Here is a 12951-nt window from a genome sequence, read left to right as displayed (position 1 = left end):
GTACTTCTTCACCCAAAGAGTGATTAACACTTGTAATTCACTGCCACAGGAAGTGGTGGCGGCTACAAGCATGGACGGCTTCAAAAGGGAATTAGATAAGCATATGGAGCAGAGGTCCACCAGTGGCTCTTAGCCACAAGGTATAGACAGGAACTCTCAGTCTGGGGCAAGTGATGCTCTGTATTCTTGGGGCTTGGGGGGGCAGAAGTGATGTGGTAGCCTTTCACATTAATTTGTGAAATTAATTTGTGAAATCAAAAGAAGTTCCATAGGAAGATTAATTTGTTGTCGTACTGTTGGTTCCCTTGAACGTTTGTGATGGTACACCAATATCCTGTGTAGCTGTTCTTTTTTGGTAACTGGAGATTATGATTGAAGTTTACTGTATGTGAAGACGTCTTACCAAAGTATGAGTTTGTGCATATTACTATCTCATGCTGTGTCAATGTTAAATAAAAAGTAATACTGAAAACCAGAAGTTATTAAACTCTTAGTATTATTTGACAATTTGACAATTTATGCTCACATGCAAAGTGGGGATGACAGCTGTGTGATGAACCACATTCATTGTTTGTTCTGTCATCTTTGATGAAAGCAGTGTGCTTTTAAATGTCCATTGAAAGTTCTAGTCTATAAGGCTGGCTTTAATACTGAGCAGAAGAAGGGGATGTGCAGAAACCCCCAGTTCCCTTCTGGATTTGTTGTGGCAAACTGAAGCAAAACCCACTGATCTACCCCCAAAAAATCTGAAATAGAGTGAGAATTGACAATACCATCATACAACAGACATCCACCACTCTCCAATATTATATGCTTGTAAATTATATGAAACATACATTCAAATATGCAAGGGAAACTGAACTCAGTAACATGTAAGCTAGTGTGAAGTGTCTGGAATACTGCAGTGAAAGAATCAAGAGAATATCTTGTTGAGTGCACGAGAAAATGCAATTTTAAACACTTGTGAAAGTACCTTGCAACTGCAGAGTTCAGGGAATGTTATGACTACATGTGGTGACGTCAGAGCCTGGTGTTCAGGCTTTCCAATATAGGGGGCAGTGCCAGAAGCCAGCTGTGACTTGATGGCACTCTCCACCAGGGTACGGTTCCCCTCCCTGGAAAGCCTTCTTACACGGCTGTTGAGTTGACTGGAGAATGAGGGCGGAAGTGGTCCCCCACCTTCTGTGGACTGTTTTCCCCTGCTCTTGTTTGTGCATGAAGTGTATAAATTGCACTTCAGTAAACATCACCATATTTACATCTTCCGTTGCCATGCAACAATGTGCCTCAGGTTATTTTTGTCTCGCTCGTATGGTGAGGCGCATCTGTTCTGCATTGGTTGCATATATTCCAATATTAGCAGGTCACCTGAACAAACTTGCTTTTTTCTGCTCTCAGATATGCAATTACTGCACAGCCTGGTGAGCAGCGACACTCTGTTTTAGGCTGCCCCTTTTCAGCTGGCTCATGCCATCTGCTCTTCAGAAATGTGTGGATTCTGATCAGGGCCACCAGGTTCCGGTGCAGGCGAAGAATTAGCTCCATGTAGAGGTCCCGTGGGCACGTAGAGGTCCGTGTTCATCCTACAGCTCCTGCGATTGTCTTGGTTGTCCTGCAGGTGACTTTGCAGAGAGAGTTGTGTCAGGAGAGAAGCAGCTCTGTGTTACACTCCTTGCTTCCCAAAGGGTGGGATGGTGCAAGGTGGTAGATCTGGGATCGGCATGTCTGATTGTCACCAGCTGTGTATCCAATATGGATCAATAAAGGTCTGCTGCCAGGGAGCATTCAGTGCGCTCGGGAACTACTCCCATGGAAGTTTACCACCCTCTCTGATGCCCCCTGCATCCGATCCACATCTCAAGAGTTGCTACATTACCTTGGAGAGCCAGTTAGAGAAGACAACAGGCTTACTTATGATCTTTTAAAAATCCTGCTGTGATGATAGGACCATCATCTGGGAGTGTGCCGTGTATTTTTCATGGCAAATTCCTGTATTCCTAGATCTGCTAGATTCCCTCCTAGAGTCAAATCTGGCTGCTGCAGACTATGACGGCCACCCTCTGAAACTGCCCAGATGGTCTGTGTGTCTCCTGACCCGACCCAGAACTGGCCTTTGTTCTCAAATTATTTTCAAGATGGCTTCTGTCATGTGCACTCCTCAAACCTGGAGGAGAAATAGGAGGTCAACCATGCTGACTGGACTCCTTATATAATTCCAGGCATATAGGTTGGAACCAACAGGTAAGAGCTCACTCCAGCTACCGTCTTCTAAGGAACCAAATCTATGCATTTCAGGTCAATTGACATTTTATATTTCAGGTTGGCTGGCAAACATTTCATCTTAGCCAATGAGAACAAGAGAGAGTTTTAAGACACCAGTTGCAGTAGAATAATGCACAGGGCAGTAATCCAAACCAAGCAGCTGTGATTGACCCAAGCATCCTGTTGATGGGCATCAGCAACTTTAGCATTTATTTAGTTTTTTATTGAACATATTTATATTCTGCCTTCTCCCCGCACTCTCTCTCTCTTTTTTTGAGCCCCCGAAGGGGATTTTTTTTTGGTTTTTTTTTTAACACTACAAAAACTACAACAGAAAAAGGGAGGGGGAAAACTACATATAAAGGAAAAAGTAAAGAACCCACTACTGACTAAAAACCCAAGAGAGGAGACCCTCCAACTAGCTTTCTGCATCCAGTCTTTTCAACTTTGTGCTTCTTATGAACTGTGTCAAACTTTTAAAACTTTTAACCCTCCCCATTTACATTTAGTTGCCCAATAACAGTGCCCCCCATCATCCCCAGGAACCAAAGTTCTCAAAGGCACAATTCAGAGTCCTTCAGCCTTTACTTCTTCTTCTCTCTTTTCCGCAGCTTTTAGGGACTTTTCGGGGCTGCTGCCCCCTGCTCAGACAAAGAGTCCTCGCCAGATGAACCAGTTTCCAGCTCGCCGCTGAATCTACTATCTTCTTCTTTTTTCTCGTCCTCTGACCTTCCCAGCAGTTGTTTTAGAAATTCTTGAGCTTTAAGAACAGAGTCAATCTTTACCTTCTTCTCTTTGATCTTAAATGTTACTCCTTCTGGAAATAGCCATTTATATCCAATTGAATTTGTTTGGAGGAAGAGCACAAGTTCTTAGTATTTCTTTCTGCGTTGCCTTACTTCAAATGGAATATCCTTAAGTGTTCTGACAGCATTCTCCCCTGCCTTCAGAGGTGTTGCAGCCACTGCTTTCAGGATAGCATCCCTAACGTGCCTCTTCGAGAATCTTACTACAATTTCCCCAGGCAGATTATTTTTCTTTATGTATCCTGAATATGACCTATAGGCCACATCCATGTTGTTCAGTAACAGTTCCACCTTTATATCTGTTGCTGGGGCAAGTAGCTCACTCATAAGTTCTTTAAGATTCTTTCCTCTATTCTCTGGCACCCCTTGGAAGCGCAGGACCATATTGGCCTTATCCATTTGCACTTGAAGCATTTGATCTTCCAAAGAAACAGTTTTCTTTTCCAATTTTTGTACTTTCTTCCTCACTTTCTGCGTTGATTCAGCCATTTCCTTTACTTTCTCAGCATCCTGCTTCATTACTTGGATCAAATCCGTTATTTGCGTTTGTTGAGCAGTGATGCTTGTTGTTACTGCTGACAGCTGCGTTTGTTGGGCTGTAATATTCGCTGTTACCACAGACATCTGCTCTTTAAAGGTATTTAGCTGTTCCAGTAGAGGGCGCATGACCTCAGCCATCGCCTTAGCCGTTTCACTGGTCGTTTCCGGCTTCGGGGACTCTAGTTTCGTTTTTAAAAGTTTCTCTTTGTCTCTGTTCCTCTTCCCCGCCATCTTTTTTCTGTTTGTTTACTTTCGTGAAAATTTTTTAAAGTCTCTGAATATGCGCTTGACTGTTTAGCTATATTGGGTGAGTACTTCTGGGCAATTGCATGTTTTTTCTTCCGCTCCCCTCCCCCCTTCGCTCAATGATTTATGCGCATGGGAGCCGTCCCTTCCCCGCTCGCTTCTGCCGTTCCGCCACGTAGGGTAGGGAGCGTCTTTTCTTTTAAAAACCGTTTCTCAGTTGATTCACGTTCATAATTGGTCTTCCGACCCCACTTCCTTCATCATTTCTCACGCCCGATCTCCTGTGCTTGACCCGGTTAGCTTCACTTGTACCATTCGATCTCGGCTGGACGAACCACTGGAGCAAGGGGGAGCCTCGATTCTCTGGCATTCAGCCATTGAATAGGCTACCCCCTCAAAGCTCCTTGGCCAGGGTCCCTTCGCCGAGCCCCTGGGAGGGTTAACGAGCCTACTCACCCCCTCCCTCCGCCGGAGCACGGAGACACCCCTGGGAGGTCCGGGAGGTGAGTCTGTGAGCTTGCTGCCATCAACCGGAAGTCTCCCCACCCTCTCAAAGTGTGAGCAGCAAAAGTGGCAAGGAGACAAGTGTGATTTCAGTGGAAAGGACACTGGCCATTTCATCTCCATAAACGGGTTTCTGCCCCCCCCTGTTGTTCCCTTCCATTTGGGAACCCTGTCAAAGCAGCTGCATACAAACAGCTCCCTCCCTCTTGAGGGGGTTGCCTTGCCCGGCATGAACCTGACAGCTGGCTTTCCTTTACAGCCTGCTCCAGTGGTGGATTTTGGAAAGGGCCTAAATACTGGTATTTGGATCCCTGATACAGTTTCCGTTTTTCAGTTTTTTAAGGTGTTCTGAAATTATTTGGGTTCCATTATTCCCTAAGGGGTGCTGGGGGGCAGTGGCTGTTTTTCAGCTAAATGACACCAGAATTGCAGGAGACCTAGCCCTGCATGCCCACTAAAGACCCCTGCCCCCAAGGTCCAATTCTATGGACCCTGAACAAGGTGTCCCCGGCCATCCTATGTCTCTTCATTGTTTCCTGGGGGGTTTTTTGTTGAAAAAGCAGAAACGCACAAGAGCAGCAACTGGCCAAAAGCCTCCAAATGCAAACAGAACCTACAAGCCTGACAGAACCAGTGCTTAAAGCAGAGAATCTCAGCAGAGTCACGTGCCAGTGTGGCAACCCCAGAACAACCAATCTCAAACCAAAGAATCCCAGCAGAACCAGAGCCAATGTGACAAGCCCAACAAAACCAAGCTCCTGTTCTCACCCATCCCTGTAAAGAACAAATGCTACAGTTGTGTGGTGCGCATGAGCTTCCTTTGAGGCGTTGCTGTGGAATTTGCTTGCGCTTGTTGAGATACTTGTTTCCTTTCCTAATGCCTCTTGTTCCGGTGATACTTGTGTGTGTTGGGGGTGTCCTTTATGAGAAGGTCAAGAAACAATATTTTTGGCACCAAATTAATTCCCTGCACCCAAGTGTGCCCCCGGCCCCGTTGCCTGGGAGACCTGCCTCCGTGACCCCTCCCCTCCCATTGGCCAGAAGACGTGGAAACTTGAAGAAAAACAGGGCCAGGAGCCTTAAAATTGCAGCCCCAAATATTTTTGGATATTCCTGAGTATTTCCGGCATTTTTGGGGAATCAGTATCCAGTATTCCCCAAAATCCCGAGTATACATTCAGACTGGACATATGCAAATACACACCCATGGGCATCTGCTGCTCCATACCAGCACTGGTAGAATCCTTCCCTGCTCCAAACTCGACACCGGCCTCTCCCACTCTGGGCTGTGTGAATAAGAATAGCACCCCTCTGGCCGTTTTAGCCAAGGTGCATTTGTGCTATATGATCACATTCAGCTTAAAATAGTGATCCAGTTCTATCGACAGCGTTTGAGTAAAACCAAAGGTCATTTCGGGGGGGATCGCGGGGGATCGCAGTTCCCTTGGGTGAGGTACGGGGGGGGCACATGACGAAGCCCCGCCCCCTGCTTCCGGCCACCCCGCTTCCGGCCCTCATTCAGCCAGGAGGAGGCAGGAGAAGAGGGAGGGTAAGGTGCTTCCTCCCTGCCTCTCCCCACCCCTGCCTGCCTGGGGCCAGGGAGGGCCTTCGCCCTCCCGCCGGCCTTGCAGGTCCACCGCTGGGCCCCTCATGGGGCTCGGCAGTGGAGCTGCAAGGCCGGCAGCAGCGGCCGGGACCGTTGGGGGTGGGGTGTGTGGCCTTATGACACACTTCCGGTGATGTCAGGGTGTGTGGCATATGCTAATGAGTTATGCTAATGAGTTCCCCTAACTCTTTTTCTACATAACGACCCCTGAGTAAAACTGCTGGATTCTCTGTAGGTTTAGGGTGGCCAGCTTTACTTTTTGAAATTCTTAGCTTCATTTGCAAGTGGTCTTGCTAGAGAAGGAGGCTGTCTATGAACATTGCCATTTGTAATGAACATTTCCTGATTTTGCTTTAAAGACCCTGTGAGATGTGTCTCTGTTATTCCCATTTGACAAGCGAACGTGGGGTTTTCCTGGGGCCCAATGTGACGGAGCCTTTCCTGTCTTCACTTTGAAATTTGCTCTCCTCGCTTGTTGTCGGCCGAGTCAAGAGGGCATTTGCCTTCACTGTGTAGTTGGGGTCTGAAGACAGAGAAAAGCTCCTTGGCTTCCCTCTGTTTAAATCCTGTGGTTGGAACACGGGGCTGGAGCTGGGAGGCACAGGTCTGGCCTGCAGCTCAGCTGTGAACTTGCATTGTGGGCAACTGAGATCCTTTAACCACCACCACCCCCGAGAACTTAAAAAAATGCCAAATCATAACGATTCTGTTTAGAGAGTTGGCTTAGCTCACATGGGATTTGCCAAACGGGGCCCGGGAGACGGACAGGCCTACAGTCAGAGGGCAAAGCATTGCTCGTGGCCGCTGCCATGATCAGTGTCACTTTGGCTCTCATGCCGCTCTGGGTGCAGGTGGCTCACATGGTAATTCCACAGGGAGAGAGAGATGTGAAATGTCCCTGTGACAAATGGGTAGTCAAGGGAGATGGCAATTAATACCGCTTTCTGTCTTGTTTCCCCCTACTAAGCACTGAAGGCACAGCATGCAAGAAACGTGCAGTCCAGCTGCTTTATAAAAACGGAGAAGCCCAAATGTCGTGTGCCATCCTTAAACAGGGAGGGAATGTGGCAGTACACACCACTACAAGTGATGGCTCTTTCAGCTCTCAAACAGCTCTTTCCCCGTCTTGGCTGACAGAGAATATGGGTAACTGGAGCCCAATGCTTTTTAAGGGTCTCCTTTTGTGAGGGGGTATGTTTCTGTGTGTTATGCTTTGGGTGTCTATTCAGGGGATACGTCATGGGGTTATAAAACTCTGGGAACGAGAATTCAGCATCCCCTGTAGTACTGTCTAGGAGCTTCTGTAGGGTCAGAATAAATGCCACCTTAAAAATGTACAGAGGGTCATTTTGAGGTGTGCTGCCATGTTGCCAGGGCAATGGGCTCCTGAAACAGAGGGAACAAGTTAGTGACAGCCAAGAAAAAGATAACCTTGAGAAATCTATGGCTTTCCCTAGACAGTCATGGACATCAGACAACTGGACATTGCTCATCTTTTGCTGCCCTGACCCAACTAATGTGGACTGGTTGCATTTTTTGTTGCGGTTAAGCTGTGGTCTGAGTAACACGTTGTTGTTTGTTTCGATTGTTACTGGAGACGGGTTGGATAGGGAGGAAAGGGGGGAGTGAAGCTGTAAGGAGGACTAAGAAATGAACTTATGTGTCAGAACCCACAGTCAAACAACAGAGCACACGCTTCCAAGAAGGTTATACTTTATTGTTAGAACTATGATTGCAGAAACATGTTCACTGTTAGGAATAACTAATACATGGCAAGCATCAAGAGATATAGAGCATTCAAACCAGCCCCCCTGCCCACCGGTGGGCCAATTGGCCTGCGGGCGGGAAGGAAACCCCAGAACAGTTAGAGCTGAGCCTGGGAAACGAAACTAGTCTCACGGCTAATTAATGGGGAGACACTACATAGGCAAGACTACAAGGTCAGAGGTAACAAAGGCAGAAGCAGGGAAAGGAATGTGGCATCCACTGGTACACAGGTCATGCATGTGAACCTGCAGCTATAAACAATATGGCAGCGTAGATGACATGAACGTATGTCTGGTTGGAAAGAGAAATGCAGCCACATTCAATGTGCGTTAGCTCTGAGTTCCTCGCTGCTGTACCTGCCTCCATAGAATGCCTGAAGCACAGAAGTGGTCAAGTTGCTGTGGATTTCCATTTGATGACTGGGGCAGTTTTGTTTATTAGCTTGCAACATTTACAAATGTCATGGTAACATTTCTTTTTTACGAGTTTAGCAGTTTTAATGTTTTATGTATTGGGCATTGGCCCCATCTGTACGCCGCCCTGAGCCCGTTCGCGGGGAGGGCGGGTTATAAATTTAAATAAATAAATAAATAAATAAATTTCCCACCCCTATTCTGTAAGGGGCCCCATTCTGCTGTGCCACATGGGCGATGCCTTCCTCAGTGATGCTCTGGAGAGTGAGCTGGCTGCTCCTAGTTAAGTCTTCAGGAAATGAACCGCAGGGCACCAGTTTGTGGGTTGCAGGAAGAGGTGCAGGGGTTCTTGGCCCAGGGGCATTGGAGCCAGTCCATCCACTACAAGAAGTGAAGCTTGCAGGAACTCTTTGTTCATTAATTTCTAGTCCATCTTTCTCACCAAGGGTGTGTGGTCACATGGTTGTTTTGATCGGGATTCACTGCTGTTCCCTCTCGCATGTAAAATCGCTGATCAGACAGGCCAATCCGCCTCCCGCCCCGAAGCGAGCTCACTCGCACAATGCTCCCGGTTCTCTTCCGTGTTTTCCTACACCTGGAAAAATGAGTACTTTCCGGGTGTTTCCACTGCGATTCTGCACTTTCCCCTATTTGGACTCCCCTCTCACAATGAGTGCGATTTGGTGTCCCCCCCCCCGGCGACTGCCATTATATGTATGCACAGTTATGCACATGATAACCCTTGTGCATGCGCAAATGAATTTTTTTTTAAATTCCTGTGCCGCCACTTGGGCGGCGCAGCTGGTCTGAACTCATTGCGTGATTCACGAGAGACGTGTAACCAGTTTTCATCCAATAAAAAAAGTTGTGGATAAATCGACTGCAGGAGCAATTCGCGGTAAGAGGTCAGTGTGACCGCAGCCCAAGATGCAAGACGTATTATAGCATTAGAAGAACAAGGCAAAAGAGCCCAGCATAATTCAGACAACACATAATACAGTAAAACTGGATCCCACCATTAAAGAACAATGAAATGAAACTGTAGAATGCATCCACTATACATTTCATAAGGGATGAAATTACAAACCTGTTCCCCTCATGAGAATTGTCCTCCTGAACAATTCTGTTTTGGCAAGCGCGCGTCTGATGTCGTGTGTGAAGTCAGAGTTCTTCCAGGTTCTGAAATGTTCTCCTCTGCTTGTTGCTTCTGATGAACCTCTGAGTTGTCACGGAACGTGTTTTGTTCATTCATTTTGGGTGATGTGGGAGCGTCTTTTTTTTGTTGGTGTAGTTTCCCCCACCCTGGAGGCTTGTTGAGTATAGCAGTATGTTAAACCCACGAAGCCCCTTGCAGTGGTCATGAGAGCCCCGTCCGGCTGTGTCCCTGGCCCCCAGAATCAAATATCTGAAACTGCTTCTGAAAGAGCGAGGAGTCCCACCTTTGCACAGCTGAGGGAAAACAAGCATGTCTTGGCTACAGTCACGAATTCTAAAGTGGTATGCATACGGGTACTGCTCCTCATGGAGACAGGCTCCAGCATACCTGAAAGGCAGCACTCTATCCCAGTGTGGTGCTTTTCACACCTGTGTTTATGTTCAGGTTTTCTCACGAGCTTCCCCCCTTCCTTTCAGTCTTCTTGTCTGCTGCTTCTTTAGCTTCCCCAGTCTCATCTCCAGCTCACTGAGTTCAGCAGAGAGAGTCCACCAAGGCTGCCTAAGGCTGCCCTGCGCTTTGCCACAGACCTTTTGACCCAGGAAGGAGAGCAGCACAGAGGCACTGGTGGTGGGTGTCAGTAAGGGAACGCAGCGGTGGACACGCCAGATTTCCTCCAGGGGAAACACAGTTTGGCACAATCTTGTGTGCTGTGCAGGCATCCACTGAAGTCTCCCCAGACAGCTCACAATAGTCTGTGGAGTGTGGTTACTCCAGCTCATGATACCTGAGACTACAAAGTCCTAACCGTCTCTTTGTTGTTGTTTCCAGAGTCCCAGACAGATGAAAAATCTGAGAGCAGCAATGCTGGTAAGTGTGGCTGGCAACAGTTTGATTATTATGCAAGTGATAAAGTAACCTCCATTTTTAGGGTCTGCATTTTGCTTTCTAGATGTAATCTGACCTTTCCCTAAAGATTACTCCAGAGAGTATAAAGTTGGGAAAAAACAAAACAATTCATTTCTAGAAGTTACTTACGTTATTCTGAGGTTTTTAATTCAAAATTTTATTGTGTTCAGTACACTTTTCATAGTGTTTAGTACAAGTTACAAGAATCACTAAATAAAATCTTCAGTCCTGTTATTCTTTCAGAAACTCATTCCCAATTTGCTAGAGTGTTATAAATTTGGAAGTCCAAGTCCATCATGTCTACCAAACCAGCTTTCTCCACATGCTTGTTAGCAGTTTTCAAAGGATCCTGAACAGTTCCCTTTGCAGAAGCCATGCTGATTTCCCCTCAGCAGACTTTATATAATGAAATGCTTAAGGTACCAAGCCCTTACTAAAAAAACCCCTTTATTTTCTTTAAAAAAACCCAACCTTTTAGAAACGCTGCCAGTATACCCAGTACTTGAGAATGAGTTATGGTCTGCAGAACCCAGTGCTGCCATAGCAAATAGAATGTTAATTTTTTTGCATTTCAAAGGTAGGAAAAATAAAAGTTGAAGGTAGAAAAAAAATTCTGTAGTAAACAGAAGTAAATTATATGGACAGGAAGTCCCTCATAGCGTCACAGTAGGTAGGACTGCCAGCATGTTTATGAAAACACGGAACTTTTTAATGTATTATCATTAAACGTATTTCAGCATATTAATTGTTGCAAAAATCGCTGCATTTAAAGAAGAAAAACTTGAATATTTTTATACCTATAAGTGTAAGAGGCTCCCCCCAGATTTCCTAAGTTTTTAATTGGAAACATTGAGAAAATCCTCAGACTTTTTCATGCTTTGCCTTTGGAATGAATGAAATACTTTGGAAGAAAAGGGTTTTTTTCCACTTGAAAAGAAAAATAGTTCATCGGAGTTCTTTTCCAGCTTTCCTCAGACTTTTCCAGAAGTCCTGAAAATTGTTCATGCTGTATGCTAAAAACCTTGCCTTAGGAGTGCTGTACTCTTTCTAAAAGAGAAAATATCTCATTGGACGTGTTTTTTTAAAAATTGTTACTCTAATTTTTCTGATACTGGAAAAATTACAAAAGGGCCTTGGGGGGCGGGGCGGGGGGAAACTGGGTTGGGGGTTCCCCCCTGAAATTTTCTGTGTCCCCCCCGGACCCTCATATCTTCTGTCCAGGAGATGGCCTCTAGGAGCCAGGAATGTCCAGGAAGAACCCTGGTAAATCAAGACGTTACTTTCCTCATGGGAGGAAGCCGCTCCCTCCTTGTCTTCATGGGAGGAATATGTTAATATAGAAGGATTGAGTTCTGCCTCACCCCTCTGAACGAAAGAGATTTGGTGTGATGTTCCTGGAATGGACATGATGATGTTGAACAATTTCCTTCCAAGCAAAGGAAAGGCAGAAATGGTTTTTAAAAGTGTTTCATCTTTAGCTGCATGGGGTACTCCTACTCCATGGATGAGAAGAATCACTATACGCAGTACAGCTCTATTTATAATGATTGATATTTCCTATTAGTCAGCAGTTGAATTTTTCTTCTGCCGGTCAGAGCACTTCCCCAGCCCCAAGATCAGAACGGATCATTCCGCACTCCTCCTCATGAAGCTTTTTTCCTACTGGCTTTTCATGCATAATTATCATCCCGACTGATACTTTGACACACTTAATTTTAATTTAACAAAACCTCTGCTAATGGAAAGCATCAGATTTTATCCACTTTGCTTGGAGCCCACACCCACTCTTCCTTCCAACACTGCTTCAGATTTGGATGGGAAAACTGAAGGTATCTCTGTCCCCACCTGCTTCACTTTTCTACTCCACCCTCTTCACGCCTTAAAGGCAAGCCAGAAGGTCTGGTTGGCTGGATTCAGTGGTCAGTTCATTGTTGAAGGAAGGGAGAGTCCTGAAGGGGCTCAAGGGGGCAGATGGACACACTCTTTTTTGGTGGGGTGTGTGGTGGGGGGAAGGTTTGAGTGGTGGTACTTCAGCTCCAAGCAGCTTGTGATTATGCCAGAGCAAAGTTTGAGCCCAGGGACACCTTTAAGACCAACAAAGTTTTATTCACGATATAAGCTTTCGTGTGCACGCACACTTCTTCAGATACTTGAGCACATTTCCATCTGACTTCAGGCCTGGTTTCAGACCCAAACAGCCTTCATTACTCTGACAAAGGACCTATACCAAGTCCAAGGAGGAGGGCAACCCTGTTGACTCTCCTGGAACTGTCAGTGAGTTTTTGACAGGAGGAGGAGGAGGAGGAGATTGGATTTATACCCCGCCCTTCACTACCCGAAGGAGTCTCAGAGTGGCTTACAATCTCCTTCCCTTCCCCTCCCCTCCCCTCCCCACAACAGACACCCTGTGAGGTAGGTGGGTCTGAGAGAGCTCTCTCAAGAACTGCTTGTGAGAGAACAGCTCTGAAAGAACTTGTGACTGACCCAAGGTCACACCAGCAGTTGCATGTGGAGGAGTGAGGGGATTCAAACCCGGTTCTCCCAGATTAGAGTCCTAACCTAATCTCCTAACCACTACACCAAAGTGGCTCTCCTTTATATAGTTATATATATTTATATGCTGTGGAGTTCCTTTCTGTGAAACTGCATGGTGAGGTCATCTGGAGGTATGGTGTCAGAATCCATCAGGGTGCTGAAGATCTACCGCTGGGCCTCTCTTTTTCCTCTCAGCCAGGGAGTGCAGTG

The 12951-nt window shown here is 46.3% G+C and overlaps 1 protein-coding gene across 1 annotated transcript in view; it reads left to right on the top strand.

Annotated features, from left to right (window-relative positions):
- GTF2F2 (general transcription factor IIF subunit 2) overlaps positions 1 to 12951 on the top strand; it is a 131689-nt gene that overhangs the window by 23612 nt on the left and 95126 nt on the right. The window contains exon 5 of the mRNA XM_015423813.1: positions 10129 to 10167. Coding sequence (XP_015279299.1) covers positions 10129 to 10167 — 39 coding nt within the window. The remainder of the gene's footprint in view (positions 1 to 10128; positions 10168 to 12951) is intronic.

The sequence above is a fragment of the Gekko japonicus genome, unplaced genomic scaffold, assembly GCF_001447785.1.
Source record: "Gekko japonicus isolate JY-2015 unplaced genomic scaffold, Gekko_japonicus_V1.1 scaffold2207, whole genome shotgun sequence".
In the NCBI taxonomy this organism is placed as follows: domain Eukaryota; kingdom Metazoa; phylum Chordata; class Lepidosauria; order Squamata; family Gekkonidae; genus Gekko; species Gekko japonicus.
The sequence above is the reverse complement of the archived record's forward strand: the minus strand, read 5'-3'. Positions and strand labels throughout refer to the sequence as shown.